This window comes from Sciurus carolinensis, chromosome 6, assembly GCF_902686445.1.
Source record: "Sciurus carolinensis chromosome 6, mSciCar1.2, whole genome shotgun sequence".
NCBI classification, from domain to species: Eukaryota; Metazoa; Chordata; class Mammalia; order Rodentia; family Sciuridae; genus Sciurus; species Sciurus carolinensis.
In genome coordinates this window covers 46,007,610-46,028,883 of record NC_062218.1, presented here as the reverse complement: position 1 = coordinate 46,028,883, position 21,274 = coordinate 46,007,610, and the positions used below count along the sequence as shown (strand labels likewise).

The 21,274-nt window shown below is 35.9% G+C and overlaps 1 protein-coding gene across 3 annotated transcripts in view; it reads right to left on the bottom strand.

Annotated features, from left to right (window-relative positions):
* Nucleotides 1-21,274, bottom strand: part of Gpbp1 (GC-rich promoter binding protein 1) — a 60,021-nt gene that overhangs the window by 24,307 nt on the left and 14,440 nt on the right. For all 3 annotated transcript variants that reach the window (XM_047555109.1, XM_047555107.1, XM_047555110.1), the window contains one exon: nucleotides 14,206-14,325. In XM_047555109.1, coding sequence (XP_047411065.1) covers nucleotides 14,206-14,268 — 63 coding nt within the window. In that variant the 5' untranslated portion in view covers nucleotides 14,269-14,325. The remainder of the gene's footprint in view (nucleotides 1-14,205; nucleotides 14,326-21,274) is intronic.

Here is a 21,274-nt window from a genome sequence, read left to right as displayed (position 1 = left end):
ATGAAATGAAATCAAAAGAAATAGTATGTACTACTAGTAGCAATATATAACCAGAAATTTACTTATTGTGATAACAATAGCATTTTAAATCAATGGGGGGAAATGAGATCATATAACAGAAGGAAGAAAAGTAAAACGGGAACTCTCTTTCATATATGTCCATTAAAGTAAATTCTATGAAATAAAGAACATCAGGAGGAGGTGAGTATGTGCTGAGAACTCACAAGACCCGGAGTTCAACCCCAGCGTTTAAAAAAAAAAAAAAAAAAAAAGTCTGAAACAACACTGTTTAGCAAGGAAAATACAGAATATTTTCATAGTCCTGAGGAAGGTCTTCTAAAGCAAGATCTAAAATGCAGAAACTATTAAAAACGTGACTTGAAAAACCTTGATACGATATAGAAATAAAGCTGATGTACATTATTTTAAGAAAAATATTCTCAACACAAAATTCTGAAACAAAATAAACATACATGAGTTGTATAAGTCAAACAAATAAGGACAACCAAAGAGGAAAAAAACTGAATAATACAAAAAGCAATTCTCAAGTAACATAAAAATGAAATGAAAACATACCTATTTTCTTTAATAATAAAGAAAATGCAGATTGGAAAAAAAGTGAAAAAATTAGAAAAAAGAAAATGCAGATTAAACAAGTAGTATTTCCTATCCATCAAACAGGCAAAAATGAAAAAGACACAATCTAATAATATAATCTTTGTCTATTGCTATTAGGAGCATAAACAGATAAGTTTTATCTATAAAACCATGAGGAACTACCCACTTGCCCAAACTCCTGAAATGAAGTAGTCAAATAACCATCTCTGCAACTCAACTTTTGTCAATTCAGACAACAGACTACCTATAAATCTAATTTTAAAGTACTCAAAGGTAGAGAGTAAAGGAGCTAACTGCTTGGCCAATCAAATTTACTTGATTGTTAATCAGGTAATGCCAAGGATGTTGGGGAATAACAAGCGTTTTCAAACTGCTCTTCTCTATTCTCTTTTTTTCCTATACCTACTTCTGAATTAATTCCATAAAGAATCTGGGTTGAGTACCTGAAGTTTTAAATGACAAAAGATTTCTGTTAGTATAGTTAGTTACAGACAATGCTATGAAGTCCTACTCTTGAAAATCTGAATTTGGAAATATTTAGGTATACAAGCTAATCCTTTCTCTTACTGAATAATAAATTCCACTTCTTTTTTTCTTTTTCTTTCTTTCTGAGACAAGTTATGAAACTGCCCAGGTTAACCTAGTACTAAACAATGCTGTAAGTCCCAAGCAAGCTAATTTAGAAAATCTACATGGCCACAATCCTAATGTACAGTCTTCCAATACCATCATCATCTAATTTCAACTTAGCAGGTCACCAATAAATATTAACATTCCTCCAAACTGGAATGACCATGTATTTACATAGAAATATTCAAAGCTAAAAAGTTAAAAGTTAAAAATAAACTTCTACCTCCTTTCTCATTGATAGAAGAAAATAAAAGGACTAAAGAAGAAATAATTCCTGCTATCTGAATCTCTGGATCCTACAAAATACAAATATCCCAATGTTTTGTATGACTTCACTGTGAGATTCTAAAACAAATTGGAATGACAGGATAATTTTTTCATGTTCCTACATCTTTGAACAAAATATAATGGGTTGGGTTAGGATGACTACTAATAATACTTCAGCTAAAAAATAAAAATTCCAGGTCTTAGACATTACTTCACACAATTCAACCTTGCTGATTCTCAGTCTTAGATACACTAGTAAGTAGCCAGTGAATTTCAGATATTTTAAAGTTAAGGTGATGCAAACAATAATCCTTGTTTTTGTGTGCGAGAACAATAATCAACAAGAGTCCTCCAACTGCTAGAACCTTCAGGCCCAACATGAGTTATACACTCAAACTTCTGCCTATATTTGCACAATCAGTCATTTAAGATTATCATCACCCTCTTAGTTATCCAGCTCTAACCCAGGATCAACTGTACAACTTGTTCTCTTTATTCTGTCGCTTCATTTACTGCTCAGTTGGCCCAAGAGAATGGTATAAATTCTCTTTTATCTTTGTTAAGCCATCTTGTACAACATTTACATCTCTTAAAACTGTGGTCAAATACTACTCTTTCTAACCCTTTCACCACAAACTAGATTAAATAAAGGAAGTCCTAATATTATCTCTGAACAGCTTATTACTTCATACATATCCTCCCAATTCCATTCCCCATACTTTCATATCCATTAACTAGCTGAAATCAGTTCCATAGTATAAAATTTTAACTTCCCATCAGCTCCCTCTGCTCAGGTTGAAAACTTCGAAAGGACTGAGTCACTCTTGTATTCTCTCCCCATGCCAAATTATGATCTGAATCAGTTAAGCTATTATTATATTATAAAATGAGACAAATCCTTTCCATCTATGGACAACATACTTTGGACACTGGGGGAGGGGGGACACTAAACAAACAAAAAAGAGGCAACACTACACTGTCCACCAATAACAAAATTTAAATAGATCCTCGAGATGGGACAGTTAAATTAATTTCCCATCAGGACTACACTTAATCCACCAGAAAACTGATCCAATAATTAAACTTTTCTACTATTTATATGTATTAAGCTTTATAGGTTAAGGTCCTAAATCCTGAAGTTGACATAAATTTAAAACTATAAAGACTATCACTACTTAAGGTAAGAGAAAATGGGTTGTTTGCATTGAGAGGAAGATTCACATTGAAACAAGGGGCATGGTACCACTGAGTCACACCCCCAGCCCTATTTTGTGGTACTGGGGATTGAACCCATGGTCTTGTGCATACTAGGTAAACACTCTACCACTAAGCCACATGCACAACCCAGTCCTTTTTGATACAGGGTTGCTAGCTAAACTGCTGATGCTGCCTCAACCTCCTGAGTGGCTAGGATTATAGGTATGTGCCACCATACCTGACTTTGTGGTCCTCTTTTAATCTTTAACCCATCTGTCCCTCTGTAACATTAAATGCTGAACCAAGGGTCTTTCCTTTTTAAAATGCTTTTTTCCTTATATTTTTGGACATCTGGTTTTTCTCTGTTATCCAAAAAGGAGTGAAAGCATCTCTTCAATTTTTGTGACCTGTTCTTGTACTCTTTCACTGTATAATCTCACTGGATGCATTTATCTACTCCCAACATTTAAAATACATCCTGAATAATCCAAATTCTCTCTCCAGTCCAGATCTTTCTCCTGAATCTAAGAGGTCTGCTGATTTCAGATGTCTCCTGAACATCTCAAATTTAAACATGTCCAAAACTCCATCAACTTCATATGTTTCTATGTCTTAGTAAAAAATTACCATCGCCTGGGTCACCTGAGCCTATATTCGGGAAAACAATTTCATCAGAAATATAGATAAAAGATATTTCCAGGTAAACAAAAACCAAGGTAACTAGTAACTAGCAGACCTACCTTATAATATGCTAAAAGTCTTTTTGGTTACAAGAAAATGACACAAAAATAAAACTTAAATACATAATAATAACAGGAAAAGTATTATGGGAGTAAGACCGTGTGTATATGTGTGTGTGTGTGTGTGTGTGTGTGTGTGTGTAATCTCTCATATTCCTTCTCATTCCTTCTCTCCCTTTCTCTCTGGTTTTTAAAAAGTTCTCTCCCAATTTCTTTAAAATATAATACCCACTAGTGGTATGATGGGACAAAACTGGAGCCCTCATACATTACTAACAGGAACATAAAGTGATATAGCTACTTTACATATCAGTTTGGCAACTCAAAGAAGTAAAACGTAAATTCATTATTTTTTTTAAATGGCGCTAGGGATTGAACTTAGGCTTTTATGCATGATAGACAAACATTCTACCACTGAGTTACCTCCCCAGTACTTATAAAGAGAATGGGGGCTAAATTTCCCAGGCTGGCTTTGAATTTGTAATCCTACTGACTCAACCTCACAAGTAGCCTGGATTAGGAGTAGACTACCATGCTTGGCATATATTTGTTCACTATTCTAACCAGTCATTCAACACCCAGATAAACTACACAGACTCATACTAGTAGTCTCAACAGCATTATTCTTAACAGTGAAAAACAGAAATTTCAATGCCACTCAATTGGTAAATGGGTAAAGTCACTGTGGTAAAACCATATGATAAAAATAAGTACTAAATGTAAATGAATTTTTTTTTAAAAAATCATGTTATGTGAACCCTTTTATTATTTTTTTTATTTTGAGACTGGGTCTTGCTAAGTTGCTTACTTAGGGCCTCACCAAGTTCTAACGCTGGCTTTGATCTAACTTGGGATCCTCCTGCCCCAGCTTCCCAGGAGGCTGAGATTATAGGTGTGTCACCACACCCAGTTCTATGATTAAATTTTGTGAAATTTTCAGAAAAGACAAATCAGTAGAAAGATTTATTTTGGCCTGGGTCTGAAGAAATGAGTAGAAATTGACTGCAAAGAGATATTGCAACAGAAAATTTAAATAAACCCTCTAGCTTTAAATTGACTTTAGAAATCCAAATCACTAATTTTGGAGGTCACAAAACTATTTTGTGTGGTTACCCCACCTCCACTTTGTGAATTATAATGGTAAGGTTGCCTACATTATTTTTCAAGGACTTGGCCACTTTTGCTGAAAACAATGACTCTTCACTTGAGCCTATAGATGTCCAATGGGTAATTAACACAGGGTAAAAAAATTTTAGCATCTATGCCTTCATATCCTATCAGTGTCCTTTACTACCCCTTAACCTCTTAGTCAGATTTCTGCTCAACTCTGCAGGCAAACATGTTATTAGTGATTTAAGGAATGTTTTTCCAGTACCTGAAGTGCAAACTGATGCACTGAAACTCCCCTAATTTCTTTTTTCCTCCTCCTCAGAAAGATGACAAGACAAAGGTAACTGAAATATTTTCCAATATTCACACAAGTCCAGGACTCCATATGTACATGCAATCCAGCTGCCAGTTTTCACAACACCCTCTTTCAGACTGCCAGAGTGATACCTCAAAGTCTCCAATCATCAATCCATTCTCCACCTTAGCCCCTCTTCTTAAGTCCTCTTTATCAAAGGATAAGAAGGTACTTCAAACTAATGCTGAATTAAGATGGTCTTTATCAATAACAGCTTGCCATCTTTATGATTATGGGCTTTCGAAATCATTTTCCTTGTCCCAACAATTTGTCTCCAAGTCAAGGGCCCTCTGGAACAGCAATAAATGAACTTGGGGTTGATAACACAGAGGAACTCTGTGTGGTGGGTACATGTTTTAAAAACTAGATTATGGTCAGGAGTGGTGGTGCACACCTGTAATCCCAGGGGCTCAGAGGCTGAGGCCTCAAAGTCAGCCTCAGCAAAAGTGAGGTGCTAAGCAACGCAGCAAACCTCTGTCTCTAAGTAAAATACAAAATAGGGCCGGGGATGTGGCTCAGTGGTCCAGTGCCTTGAGTTCAATCCCCAGTGCCCCCAAACAAAACAAAAAGTAAAAATAAAAAAAAAATTTTTTTAAAGGCTAGGGATGTGACTCAGTGGCTAGGCCCCTCTGGGTTCAATCCCTGGTGGGGGGACGGAGAACCACCCTAGATTATGGGGCTTGGGATGTAGCAGAGGCTTCAACACACAAAAGACCCTGAGTTCAATCAATTCCAAGCACCACACACATACAAAAGTAAAATAAGATTGTGATTATGGTTGCACTGTGGTATATATTTACAAAAAATAAAACTCGATGCAGTAATTAATTACATCTTAATAGATGAAAAAATAGTGCAAAGTCAAGGTTTTAGGGCTGCTTCAAAAACAGGAGTAAAATGGAAGCTGAATTTCATAATGAAAAACAAATAACACCAAGGAGTAGGAGACCAGGGATGTACAGAAATAGAATTTAAAAAACAAAGAACCACTTCAGAATTCTGGCAAAGAATGTCATGAAAAATGTGAATCTTCCCACTAACCAGAAAGCTTGACATCACAGATACTAATTCCTCCTAAATTTGATTACAAAATCAATGTCATCCTAACTAACACACCAATAAGTTACCATCCTCTGAAGAGCCAAATGAATTAAAGTTTATCTATAAATGCAAACATGGAAAGAATCATAGAAAAAAATAATGCAAATTAAGAATTCATGTCATACTAAATATTAAAATGAATCACATGAATACACCATAATTAAGACTTGGTTCTGACATAGAACAATCATTGAACAATAGTATTTCTAACAATGGATCCAAATAAAGCTAGGAGAAAGAGTATCTGTTGATTCGTCACCTAAAACTCCTAAGAATTTCACAGATCTTAGAAATGTAATATGATTAAATACTCCATAATCAAATATGTACAGTACCTCTTGACAGTAAACATGAATACTCACACCAAATAGAATTTCATAAAGGGGAGGGGACAATGTGAAGCCTCACATTTTAAAGCAAAAAGATTATGAAAAGTTTTCTTTTTCCAGATCTAGATTTTAGAACTATAGATAATGACAGAGAAAAACTTAGGACTAAATAGTGTTGATATTCTGAAGAATTTATAATAGAGAAAAGGTTCTATAATCAATGCTGTGTTCAAAATCTTGAAAACACCAGGAACTATCTACAGTTTTCCAAAGTAACTAAATTTCTCAAATGTTTGGTTTCTTCTGTTTACATAAATCAAAATACCTTCCTTCTCTTATGAAGTGCTGAAGTATTTAATGAAACAATGATGAATCAAAACAGGGCATTGCCTGACATAAAGAAGTACCTCAATACATATTTCCATTTGTTACCACCATTATTATTATTATTGTTATTATTTGTTGTTGTTACTGGGATTGAACCCAGAGGTACTTACCACTGAGCTATGTACCCAGCCCCCTTTTTTTATTTTGAGACAGAGTTTAAAGCTGGATAATAAATGTTATAAACTGAAACTTTATGTTACAAAGCCTAAAAATTAATAAACTTGGGCAGTCAAATGGACATGTAGTATTCACAAGGCCTTGGGGACAGGAGGGCAGGGAAGGTTAAGATTATATTATATACCATTGTCCTCTGAGATAAAGAAGGAAGACAACTGTTCTAGTCCAAGGGTGATATGGCTTTGGATGTTAAATCAAGAGGTCTCCAAAGTTTCAAATAAACAGAGTGGGCCGTGAGGACAGTTCTGGAAAGACGAAGATCATCAGAAGTAAATTTGTTAAGGCACAGGCAATGATACATGTCTGTAATCCCAGTGGCTCCAGAGACTAAAACGATAAGATTTCAAGTTCAAGGCCATGCTCAGCAACTTAATGAGGTCGTAAGCAACCCAGTGAGAACCTGTCCCAAAATAAAAAATAAAAAGAGCAGTGGGTACAGCTCAATGGTAAATTGCCCATGGTTAGACCAGTATCACCTCCCCACAAAGAAGCAAATTTGTGAAGCCTGAGCTCTGCTCTGGCCTGCTGGAAACTGCAGCGCCTTGATTCCTGCCATAGAGCATTCTATCTCTATGTAGTTATCATAGAAAAATTTTGATTCTGGTCTTGAGGTTCCTTGGGACAAAGTTCCTAAAACCCTTGGAATTTCCCAAGTGTTCCAATGAGGGTATGGGAACTGTTCCAACACCTGGACTAGGCTTGGGACTTTCTATCCCACTCCTAATAACCTGTGAGAGGAGAGGAGTTGGAGAGTTAATCACCAAAAGCCAATGATCTGACCAATACGGCTTTAACAGGAAACTTCCCTAAAAACTCCCAACTGGGTTCAAGTAGTTTCCAGACTACTGAACACATTCACATGCCAGGAACATAGTATAACCCCAACTCCACAGGACTGTACTAGACTTCACCCTATGAACTTCTTCATTTGGATGTTCATTTGCACCCTTATAATAAACTGGTAAACAGGTTTCACTAAGTTTTGTGAGCTGTTCTAGAAAAACTATCAAATCTATAGAAGTAGTTGTGGAAACCACTGACTTTGTAGCTAAATCAGATAGAAATATGGGTATTGTAAAGAGTCAACACTGGTTTCTCAAGTAAGGGTAGTTCTGCAAGACTAACCCCTTAAATTTATGGGGTTTAATGATACTCTGAAGATATCAAAATTGAATTTGATAGTTTTTAAGACACCCAAATGTGTCAGAATTAGTGGCTGCCCAGAGGACACCAACCTTAACCCCTCTGCTTTGATAAGTAAGATTTAGAAGAGAACTTAAAAGAAAAGGGAAAGACTTAAACTTTCACAGTTCTGTTGGGCATAAGTACCTAACTCACTCTCCTACAAACTTCCATAGGAGACAGGGCTAAGCACAGGGATAACTGAAAATACTGATAACGTAGGCAAAAGTCATGGCAGTACGGGAAATAGGAAATTAGCAGAGGCCTAAATCTAGGCTGTTAGCTGAAGCCAGAGAAGAAAAGGTAACCATAATCTTAGAATGAGGAGTCAGAAATGGAACAAAAAAATTCCAAGCCATCCATGTAATCCCCTAGAGGCTAGTCTACATGAAATGAACAAATACCTTGCATAACGAATATTAAACATATCCAATGAACATTCTATAGTCCCTACCATCCAATGGCATCCAGTATTGTCAAGCACTGGGACCAACCTTCTCAAAATTCAACTTGAAGTTAAAACTCTTCCTTCACCTCTTCACATAACTTATCTAGTTTAAACAGTGAATGCAGTATAACCAAGGGATTTTATCTTCATAACCATTTCCTAGGTACAATCAGCATAAAAGGAAAAGGGAATTATAAGATTACATAGACATTTTAAATTTCAAATTTTGTCCTGATCACCTACAGACATAATGGTTTCTTTCCTCCCCCTAAAAGTAATCTGAATTCAGCTCATTCCTACGTGTGATACCTTGGCCAGAGTAAATCTAAGGAATTCAAATTTATTCTGGTTTGGTCACAAGATTCTCTTGAACTGACATCGTTCTAAATCATGAAGACACTCACCATCTGATTAAGTATATTGGACACCAAATTCCCCTGTAACCGTGTCTAATGTGAATTAAGGGAGAAGACATAACAAATACCTGTGCATTATGTAAAAATACCCTCCGTGCCACTCATTACAGATAAAGAGTGTAGGTGTGAGGAGGGGACGATTTTTTCTAAAGCAAAGTCATAGCTATTAGAGTGGAATATAAAAATTTCACAGCTGTAGAAGGACAGCAACCGCGCCAGTACCCAGAGAGAGAATGGCTTACCCTGAGAAGTGCGGAGAGGAAAGTGAACAATTAATGTTCTCTCCATCCCCTAGAAGTATCATACAATCTGAGTCACAGAACAGCTGGGGATGACACTGACACAATGATGGATTCATCACCCCTACCCACATGCTTTCAATTCAGAAAAATTCATGTAGGCATAGCTAGTGTTCAACTATCCTGTTAGGTCTGATGACATCAACAATCTACATTTAAACACTAGAACAGCATAAACCTGTTTCATTCCAGCTGATAAAATGTCACATGCTTCTCCCAACACCTGAACAATGTTAGGCTATGGTATATGGCAAGCAGGGCTGCAAATGCTTTGTGACACTGTGATTCTTAACCAAACTCATGTTAATATTAATCTAAATTAAGTTTAACAATAAATCCCTAACTGGAGTGACCTAGGCTGTGTCCCTCTGAATGCTAAGTTTGTATGTGGGGGAAAATGAGTTAATGTCTGTCTCTGAAAAATATGGGTTATTCTGTGACCCAACTTAGCTCTATAACTGTACATAACAACATCAAAAACCAAGTCAATTTAAACTCTCTTGAAGAGGTTCTAATGGCTAATACAGTGACCAGACCCTATCCTGGCTGTCTGAAAAATAAATCTACTGATCTCCACCCATAAAGACGTTTTCACAATTGGCTAAATCCTGGCCTCCCCTTGTTTGGGCTTATTGAGAGTAACCTTAATTAAATCCTGTGCAACCAAATCATATAGATTTGATTCTAATATCTGTCAATTCATCAGTGTCTTATAAGAGTGGAACATCATGTGAAAATTCAAATTAGGCCAAGAACATGTATAGCTGATAAAGAGATGCTGGGACAGTCTGTCTATCTATCATGAGATTTGAACATCCCTGTACATTCTTCTTCATATACCGAAAATGCAAAGCTTTGACCACTCTTGTGTTAGCCATTTCTTAAGGCTGTTTGCAGAAAGCAACACTGAAGTATAGATTACAAAATATGACTCAATCAAGGTTGCTAGGTATCAGACTAACATGAGATACATTCTATCTACAATAAAATCTTAAGAAAACATTTAAAATAGCAACAATAGTGGACAAGGGGGCACACACATGCCTATAATCCTTAGGACTTGGAAGCCTGAAGCAGGAGGATGACAAGTTCAAGGACAGTCTCAGCATTTAGCAAGACCCTAAGCAACTCATTGAGACACCATATCAAAATAAAAAATTTTTAAAAAGTTGGTGATGTGGCTCAGTGACTAAGCATCCCTGGGTTCAAACCCCACCAAAAACTAAAACAGTATAAGTCCTAGAAAGTCATAAATTCTATTCAAATACATACAAAACTGAAAAAAAAATTCTAATTTTAAAGACATTAAAGATTATATATACCTAAGTATATATAGATCTATCTGTAAGTCCCTAAACAGTAGTAAAAGAAAAGTAACCCAAAAGAAAAAATACAAAGGATATGAACAGGCAATCACAGAAATTTCATAACAGAAATTAGCAAATGTTAATTCTGATAATCTGACAAAGTTTTGGCAAAAGTATAAAGAGAATAGTTACACACAGAAGTATAAATTATCACATGGGAAAACAATCTGGCAATGTCTAATAAAGTCCCGGCAATTTCACTTCTATTACTAGGAACTTTGGTACTCAAAATGTGGTCTACACACAGGCAGAAATTAGGATCACTTTGATAATACATTAGAATCTAGGGTTCCAGAGATCTAATTAATCAAAATTTGCATTTTAACAAAATCTCCAGGTAATATTCACATCCACTGAAGTTTTTTGTTTTGTTTTTGTTTTTTCTTTTTTTCTTCACATCCATTAAAGGTTGGGAAGCAGTGGCATAAGAAAATTGTATGCATATATTTGCAAGAATATTCAATGAAATATTATCTACAGTAGCCAAAAGTTATAAACAATTTAAACCTGAATTGAGAAATAAAAGTGGCATACAGACAGAAAATACAATACTACACAAAGTTCAAAATGATTAACAGTAAATCTCCACATATTAACCTGGTAAAAAAGATCAAAGATATAACAATTAAAAAATAAAATGAAAACACAATCATTTATACAAATTTTTAAAATATAAACTATAAACAATATTATTTATTGATATTCAACACATAGTAAGACCATGCACTGATAATATATCTGGGGAAAACAATAAAAATGGAAAAAGGACTATGAAGAAGTATAAACACTACATTTTGACTCTATATGTTTTACTTCCAGTAGAGATACAAAGCAAATATGGAAAAATGTTTAGGATATGACTATGCAAATAGTTATAAGTGTGTAATTATTCTCTATACTTCTTTGTTTTTCAAAATTTTTTTTGGTACCAGGGATTGAACTCAAGGGTACTTAACCACTGAGCCACATTCCCAGCCTTTTTTTGTATTTTATCCAGAGACAAGGTCTCCTCAAATTGCTTAGGGCCTTGCTGAGGCTGGCTTTGAACTCAAAGTCCTCCTGCCTCAGCCTCTGCAGCCACTGGGATTACAGACATGCACCACACCCAGTTATATTTAAATTTTTCATTAAAACTTTCTACGTAGCCAGGCATGATGGTGCACACCTCTAATCCTAGAAAACTGAGAGACTGGGGTAAGAGGATCACAAGCTCAAGGCCAGCCTCAGCAATTTAGCAAAACACCATCTCAAAATAAAAAATTAAAAAGAACTGGGCTGGAGTTAGAGTTCAGGGGTGAGAGTGCTCACCCTTCATGCATGAGGCTCTGAGTTGAATTCTCAACACCGCATATAAATAAATAAAGATCCATAGACAACTAAAAAAAAAATTTTTTTAAAGGACTGGAGATGCTGCTCAGTGATAAAGGCACACTTGGTTCAATCCTCCCCCAACCCCTGCCGTGAAGGTGGGGCACGGTCCACATAGGCATGTACACACACACACTGGAGCTATAGAAAAGTATTTGCAATATAAATGGCAAACAAGTCACTTAATATAAAAAGTTACTACAAATCACCAAGAAACAGCTCCACACATGTGAATATTTGACCATAATTAAACAAAACAGATCAAAACAAAGTAGTAACATTTTTCATACACTTTGGGTGGGGGGGGGGGACCCAGTAAAAATATAATCAATTGTACGCATAAAAACATCCTGGCACTTCACTTTTGGGTGAAAATGAGTCTACTTCCTAATAAGAAAGTTATTAAACTGATGAATTTTGGGACTCAGGGCTGTGGCTTACTGGTAGAATGATTCCTAGCATGTATCAGGCCATGGGCACAGATGGGCAACTATTCTAGCTCTAATACTTTCAAGCAAGTTATTTGGCCACTCTCAACCTCAATTCCCTTGTTTGTAAATGGGGTGGATAAACAACTGCCTACCATTGTATGACTTTTGTTATTTTCATATGTAGTATTTTTCACAGTGACTGGCATGTAGTAATATTTAAAGGAACATTACTCTAAGGAACAAGGCAGAGATCATCTTCACCCATTCATTCTTTTACTCTATCATATTCTGGATTTTTTTTTAATAGTTTTTTTTTTTTTTTTAACCAATTTCCTTTGATGACCAGAATACCTAAACAATTAAAAAAAAAAAAAAGAAAAAGAAAAAAAAGAAAAACCTACATAGCATAGTACACTTTTCCTACCTAAAGGTTTCAATGAACTCAACTACCAGGCTGATTGAATATTCTAATTTTCTTAAGTCTAAAAATAAAAATGAAACACATTTTCAGCGCATGCTGACATTGCTTACATTGTTAAAAGTGTTAGTACAGTATTATTGATCATTACTTTATAAATGCTGTCATAAATCAAGAAAATGCTATTGCTACTCTGTCTAGACACAGAAATAACTACAGAATATTAAAATACAAATATGAAAATGAAGTCACTATAGGAATATCCTAATATGTTTATTTTGTGTTTAAAAAGAAGAAAACTTTCCCTACTTTGTTTTTACTTCTTACCATCCGTGTATTTAATACAAACAACACTTCTGGTATCTTCTTTCTTCATATAATAACTATTATGAAAAGGTTAATCAGTCTGTTTGCACGAGGTTTATTTTAGCATCTCTCCTAAAGTAAGTTGACAGGACTGAGAACCATCTAAAACAAGGGAATTTCCAGTTATCTAAATGTTTCAGTATCTATAATTACCAATAGTAAAAATGTTACTTTTCAAACTGCAGGCCAAGAAAATTAATTCAATTTAATGGAAGATTAAATCAACTGTAGGAATAAAGAGTCACAATAGTTCAAAAGCCACTACCCTGAGTCACAGATAAAATCAGTCACATGCAGTTTAACATTTCACCACATGATGGGGCTAAAATTCCACACATCTCAGAAAACTATGCAAGTGTAGTTCTGAGAACATTTTTACTCTTAATTCAAGTCTTTACATCTCCATTCCAAACAAAAATAAATCAGACTACCAATACACTAAAACAGAGAATGCAATAGTAATTACTGTCTGTTCCATTTATTCAGGACAAGATTAAAAGGGGAGAAATGATACAGGCAAGTAAAAGTCTCCAGCAGAGGGCAAGTAGGTAATTACAAATGGAAATCCATGACTAGCGATTTTGAAAGATCAAAGGATAGAGCAGGGAGAAGACATAATAAAAGAAGTATCACAGGCTGGGGGATGTAGGTTGGTGGTAACGCGCTTGCCTAGCGTGCATAAGTCCCTGGGTTCAATCCTCAGCACCGTCAGAAAAAAAAGGCTTGTTTGTCAGAACCACATTGGTAAGGGGAAAAAAAATCTCAAATACTCAAAATTAAGAGTTGAGATTAATAACCACTTTCAGGAGATAATATGCAATTAGGAGAATTCAAGAGTTTAAAACAGTCACTTTTAAATTCTCAGAATCAAAATCATCAGCATGAAGGCCAATACAAAAGTCACACCCCCAGCCCATGCCTTCAGCCTTCACATTCTGAATATATTTGAGTAGGACATGAGCAAAAGAGAAACAAACAGAGAGACACAGGAAAGAGTACCTTTGTTGATGATGGTGGAGTAGGAAAATTAAGCCAGGCTGGAGCAAAGTCATGCTGCGCCATTTAGGTCCAGTCTCTCCAACTCAGTGAAACAAGGCTTCAACACCTCATGGCAAGTCCCTGTCATATAAAAATGGAAGGAATTAGAACTTAGCTCCTGGCCAAAATCATCTCCTAATACTATACCTCCTTTAAATTACAGTGATCCTATTATAAGATTCCACCTAATTGTTGAATAGTGATTATAAGAAGCCATTGTTTTGGACTAAGCTCCTGCCCTAACAGACCGAAAGAGGAATCAAAAGGGAGTCACTCATAAAAAATAAATAAAAATAAAAATCAGTCACTCATACTTAAAAGTTTCACATCACCAAACTAAAACTGTTATTATCAAGACTTCCAAATAACCAGGAAAGAGAGGTAATAGACAAATCCCCCCCCCAAAGAAGTTTCAAATTGGCAGGATATTGATGTTCTGCTTTAAAAACCTGAAGTAACCTATTTTGTCCCCTGCCCCCACTTTACAATATCAACTTTGAAATAACTTTTTCTCCTTCAACCCTTTTCTGTCTATAAAACCTACACTCAGTCCCTCAGAACATTTTATAGAAACGTTTTATAGAAACGTTGCCCAATTCTAGAATAGCAAATAAAGTCAATTAAGATTTTAAATTTTATAAATTTGTCTTTTCACATAAAAATGTTGAAGAGGTAAAACTACAGTGATAAAAATTAGATCAGCTGCAGAGGGTAAAGAGAATCACTGTAAAAGGCAAAAAAAAAGAATTTTGGGGGCAACAGGGCAATACCGTGATCGTGGTGATGGGTATGCAACTGTACACATTTGTCAAAATTGATCAAATTGTACGCTTAAAACAGGATAATTTTTTTGTAAAATATACGTCAATAAAGCTCATTTTTAAAGATCAAATAGACAACTAGAATCAAGTGTCTCCTGATGTCACACATTATGAAGTACACAGTATCACCTATGATGTATTCTTGCTCACACCCCAATTGGAACTTGAATATGTTCTTAAATTCAATTACAGGAAATTCAAGGGAAAAAAAAAAAGGACACAGGGACAGGGGGAGTAACCCAACAGATCCAGACAACAAATATTCTAAAGTTCATAAAATTGAAGGAAAAAACTAAATAAACCCTCTTTATTCGCTTTGATGGTCAATTTTAGCCGGGAGTGATTCTGCATGCCTGTAGTCCCAAAACCTCAGGAGAATGAGGTCCTAAGAAACTTACCAAGACTCTATCTCAAAATTTTAAAAAATAACAAGGGTTGGGGATGTGGCTCAGTGGTGAAGCACCCAGGCTTCAATCCCCAGTACCCTCCCCTCTCCCCGCACCAAAAAAAAAAAACCAAAATGTCAGAAAGTCACCAAAAGAACCTGTCTTTGAGTTCTATTTTATGAATTTATGAAATTTGTGCTGTAATATATCCATATTAATTTTAAAAGTAATGAGCTCCACACAGTGATACACACCTGTAATCCTAGTGGTTCCAGAAGCTGAGGCAGGAGGATCATGAGTACAAAGACAACCTCAGCAATGTAACCCTAGGCAATTTATTTTGTCTCACACACACACCAAAAAAAAAAAAAAAAACAATTAAAAGGGGGAGCTGGGGCTGAATGAAGCCCAGGGGCAGAACGCTTGCCTAGCACGTGTGAGGCACTGGGTTCGATCCTTAGCACATTAAAAAAAAAAAAAAAAAAAAAAAAAAAAAAATGAGGGCATTCTGTTCATCTACAAGTACAAAAATGTTTTTCAAAAAATAAAATACAATGAAAAGGGCTGGGAATGCAACTTAGTGTAAGTGCCCCTGGGTTCGATCCCTGGTACCAAAAAATATTTAAAAACACTATTAACTATAGTAATACAACATAAAGCAAGAGGTGCATGGTTTTTTCTATGGGTTTCTTCCACCGTGGGAAAGCACTACTAGACCATGTAAATCCCATAAATGGCTTAATTCAACTGGATCATCAACAAGTACAAAAACAACTATAAGTCTATATGGCTATGGTATGACCAAAAAGAACTGATGACTAACATGTAGATTCTAACTTTTTAAAAAACAAGTTTATACACTAGATTCAATAATTAGCACTGAGCTTCTAATGAACCATCTTTTAAGATAAAAAGGGAGGGGTTCATTGTTACTTAGAATATTCTAGCTTTTTAACTCAAAACTACATTTTGTTTTAATCAAGCAGAAAATAAAATACAGAAAGGCAATGGAATTAATCAATGTTTCTCTCTGACAGAGGGAGGGATGAAAAGAGAGAAAAGCAGGAAAGCAAGCAAGCAAACTGTTTTTTAAGAACTTAAAGCGGGCATGGTTGCAATGTCTATAAACCCAAGGACTCAGGAGGCTGAGGCAGGAGGATCACAAATTCAAAGCCTGTGATTTAGTGAGACCGTGTCTCAAAAATAAATAAATAAATAAATAAATAAATAAATAAATAGACGGGGGATGTATAGTTCAATGGTTAAGAGAGCTGGATTCAATCCCCAGTTATCAGCCACCCACAAAAAAGTAATTTAAAAAGCCAGGCACAGTGGGGCATGCCTATAATCCCAGCAAACTGGAAGGATGAGGCAGGAAGATCCCACATTAGAGGCCAGCCTCAGCAACTTAGCAAGACACTGTCCAAAAATAAAATTTAAAAAACGAATGGAGGGGCTGGGGATATAGCTCAGTTAGTAGAGTGCTTGCCTAGCATGCACAAGGCCCTGGGTTCAATCCCCAGCACCACCACCAAAAAAAAAAAAAAGGAATGGAGATGTAGCTCAGAGGTAGAACACTTGCCTAGCATGTGCATGGCTCTGGGTTCAAAACTCAGTACTGCCAAAACTATAGGAAACTATGATAATTATCATAATAAAAATATAAAAACTCAGATATTGGACTTTAGTCTCTTCATTAGTATCATTCACAAATACATTTGGAGTTCATGACGACATCCACTTCTATTAAAAACGAAAGAAGAGCCTGTCATGGTGGTGAATGCCTGTAATCATAGTGACTATAGACAGGCTAAAGCAGTAGAACGGCAAGTTCAAGGCCTACATTGACAACTTAGTGAGATCATCTTAAAAAATAAACAGAGATGGGGTTGTAGAGCTCAGTGGTGGAGCACCCTTGGGTTCAGTATGCAATGCCCCAAAAAATAAAAAGGAAAAAAACAGCTGGGGTGCAGCTCAGTGTTAGTACTCATGCTTACCCATGTTACTCATGTTCAAGGCCCTGCGTTCAATCCCTACAACCAAAAGGTGAAAAGTAAAAAAGAATAAATAAATTCAATCATTATAAAGATTAATAAAACTATGATAATGAAAAGGAGGCCATTAGTCACTTCATAAAATGTCTGGAAGCACAATAACTGATGAAATAATACAATGGACCCTTAGTCTAAATACATGTGTGGAAGGCAAAATACATATAGAAAGTTGATCTGCTCTGTAGAAAACTGAGATATTTAGGACTGAGAATCTCTAGGTATAGCTGATAAAAGGAGGCAGAGTGGGACAAACAACTGAAAAGAAATTACATGTACAAGTTCAACATATAATAGTGTAAATGAATATGAGCAAATAGAGAAGCATAGCAACCATACAAAAAAAGAAAAGTAGATTCTCTCATAATGTAAATAACAAGCTAACACAGGCACTGGCACCACAAAGAGCTGTGGCTTTTCAGGGTGCTACAACCTAGCAGCCATTCAGTAAGCTAACACACACACAACTCCCAGATTTTTATCACCTTGTTCTTTCACAGGCATGATCATCTAAAGTTTTAAGGAAAGCAGCAACATGGAAGATATCATTAAAAACCAGTAACATGCCAGGCAGTGTGGCACATGCCTGTAATCCCAGCAGCTTGGGAGGAGCCTGAGGCAGGACTATCCTTAAGTTCAAAGCCAGCCTCAGCAATTTAGTGAGGCCCTAAGCAACTGGGTGTGGCACTGTCTTTAAATAAAATACAAAAAAGGGTTGGGAATGTGGCTCAGTAGTTAAAATGCTCCCAAGTTCAATCCCTACTACCAAAGTAAATAAATTAAAGTAATACAAGCTAGTCATGGTGGCATACACCTGTAATTTCAGTTAACTCTGGAGGCTGAGGAAGGAGGATCACAAGTTCAGGGTCAGTGTCAGCAACACTTTTTTTTTTTTTTTTTAAACCTTTTATTTTGAACAACTGTATTCAAAATAAAGACGGCTCAGTGGTAGAGTGCCTCTGGTTCAATCCCCAGTATCACAATAAATACAAATATAATTGGAACAAAACAAAACAAATAAATACCTAGCAAGATATATAAATTTTGCAAAATTCCAAAGATAACAAATAATTTCTAAAAAAGGAGAGTATTCTCCTAAAAAGGAGGAAAAAAGAAGACGTCAAGCAAAAAAATAAAATGTTTTACAAAGCAAAAATAATGAAATGCCAAGCAAAAAAATTCTTTCAGGGCTGTGGTTGTAGCTCAGTGGTAGAGTATTTGCCTAACACATGTGAGGCACTGGATTCGATCCACAGCACCACACAAAAAAAATACAGATATAAAAAAAATACGATAACATTATTTTAAAAAAATTATTCTCTTTTAATTTCTCCTATCACTGGGAGATCTAGACACCTTCAAGAAACAGGATACTCACTGGGTGCAGTGGGACACACCTGTAAATCCCCACAGCTGGGGAGGTTGAGGCAAGAGAATCACGCGAGACCACATCTCTAAATAAAAATATAGAAAAGGGGTTGGGGTGTGGTTCAGTGGACAGGGGCTACAGGATTCAAACCCCAGTACAAAAGAAACAACAACAAAAAAAAAAAAAAAACAGGATCCTCGCTGGTCTGCTTCAGTAAACTAAAGTTCCTGGTCAGGGTCTGCAAATTAAAACCAACTATGACTCCTCTTCTCAAATGAATATAACATGGAAGAACATGTTGTAAGTTGTAATCTAACAAATACTTTTTTTTTTTTCCTCACCCTGGAGATTCAATCCAGGGTTGCTCAATCACTGATGTATATCTCAAGCCCTTTTATTTTTTATTTTGGGAGAGAGTCTCACTTAAATTGCTCAAACTGGCTTTGTACTTGCAATCCTCCTGTCTCAGCTTCCCTAATGGCTGGGATTACAATCATGTGCCACCACGCCAGGCTAACAAATGCTGTGTGATGGTTTATTTTATTATTACTATTAGCCCTCTCTAAATTCAGAAAACTGAAGAAAGACATAAAAAATTCAAATCAAGACTTGGGGATAATCTGTAGTAAAGCAGTCAATTATTACTTTTTTAAACTATCAAGTTATTTACTGGTGAAACATGAATCCAGATGGATGGTGGCTCTGCAGCAATATTGTGAGGACGATGACCTAATATGCAATCTTGTTTAAAGTTGTTTTAGAGCTGGGTGTGATATCACATGCCTGTAATCACATTAATTTGGAGGCTGAGGCATATTAACATTTTACACATATCAATTGATCCTCGTAAGATAAAGGTATTTTCACCTTCATTTTACAAATTAAGATATTCCATTCCTTGTTACAAAAAAATTTTAAATGGGTTTTGTACCCATTTTCTGTGGTGCTAGGAATCAAACCCAGAGTCTCCGGCATAATAAACATGCACTCTACCACTGAGCAACACCCTAATACCCTGATTCCCACAGAATTTATGAAAATGTAACTTTTTACAACAAAATGGGCTTTAATTTGCATGTCAAAAGCTAATCAACTTTTTAGAATTACAAAATCTTTAAATAGAATACTAATAAGTTTCCTTTCATATTAAATGATTTTTAAATCCATCTTCCTTGATTTTAAAGATGAAGTGATTTAAAAACCAGAGTTATTGCATAAGACAAAAAGAGAATGAAAAGTCCACACACCAGGTATTTTAAGTACAACTGCTACAAAAATCAGTATGGAGCTTTCTTTTCAAAAGACAAGAAATGGAGGTAGTCAGGTATGGTGGTGTATATCTACAATCTGAGTCAGGAGGATTCCAAATTCAAGGTCAGCCTTAGTAATTTAGTAATGCCTTAAGTTTCTTACAGAGACCCAGCCTCAAAATAAAAAATAAAAGGGATAGGAATGTGGCTCAGTGGTTAAAAACCCCTGGGCTCAATCCCTGACCCAAAAAAAAAAAAAAAAAAAAAGACACTGGGAATGACAACACTATTATGTCCCAGTTACACCACACCTTGAAATTTATCCTAAAGAATTAAATAAAGTCAGCATACTGTAACAATACATCACACCCATATTTATAAACACAATTCACAACAGCCAAACTATGGAACCAGCCTAGGTGTCCCTCAATGGATGAATGGATAAAAACAATGTGGCATATACACACAATAAACTTTTATTCAGACATAAAGAATGAAATTATGTCATTTTGCAGTAAAATGGATGGAACTTGAGAATATCATGTTAAGCAATATAAGCCTAATTCAGAGAGTCAAGGGTTGTATTTTCTCATATGTAGAAGCTAGAATGGAAAAAGGAAAAGAGAGGAGGAGGATCTCATGAAAACTGGAAGTTAATCAGCAGAGTAGAGGAAAGGGAAGAGGGAAAGGGAGGAGGGCAGGTAGAGAGGAAATGATGAGGAAAGATTATATTGCTGTGCCCGGCGAGGTGGCACACACCTATAATCCCAGCAACTCAGAAGGTTGAAGCAGGAGGATCCCAAGTTCAAAGCCAGCCTCACCAACTTTGCAAAGCCCTAAACAACCTGGCAAGACACTGTTTCAAAAATAAACAAAAGAGCTGGGAATATAGCTCAATTGTAACAGGAACCTGGGTTCAATCCCCAGTAAACCCTTCCCCTCATAAAGGCAGTGGGATGGGAGGAAGGAAGGCATATGCAGGTATGACACAAAACCCAACAAGTAATAAAAATTTACATATTCAAGTATATTTGCACAAACACAAAAAATGACAAAATACACCAAAAACAAATCAAAGGGAGCAAAATACTATGAGAAAAATAATCATCACATCTAATACATATAAAGAGCTGACTTTCATTCAGACTTAAAA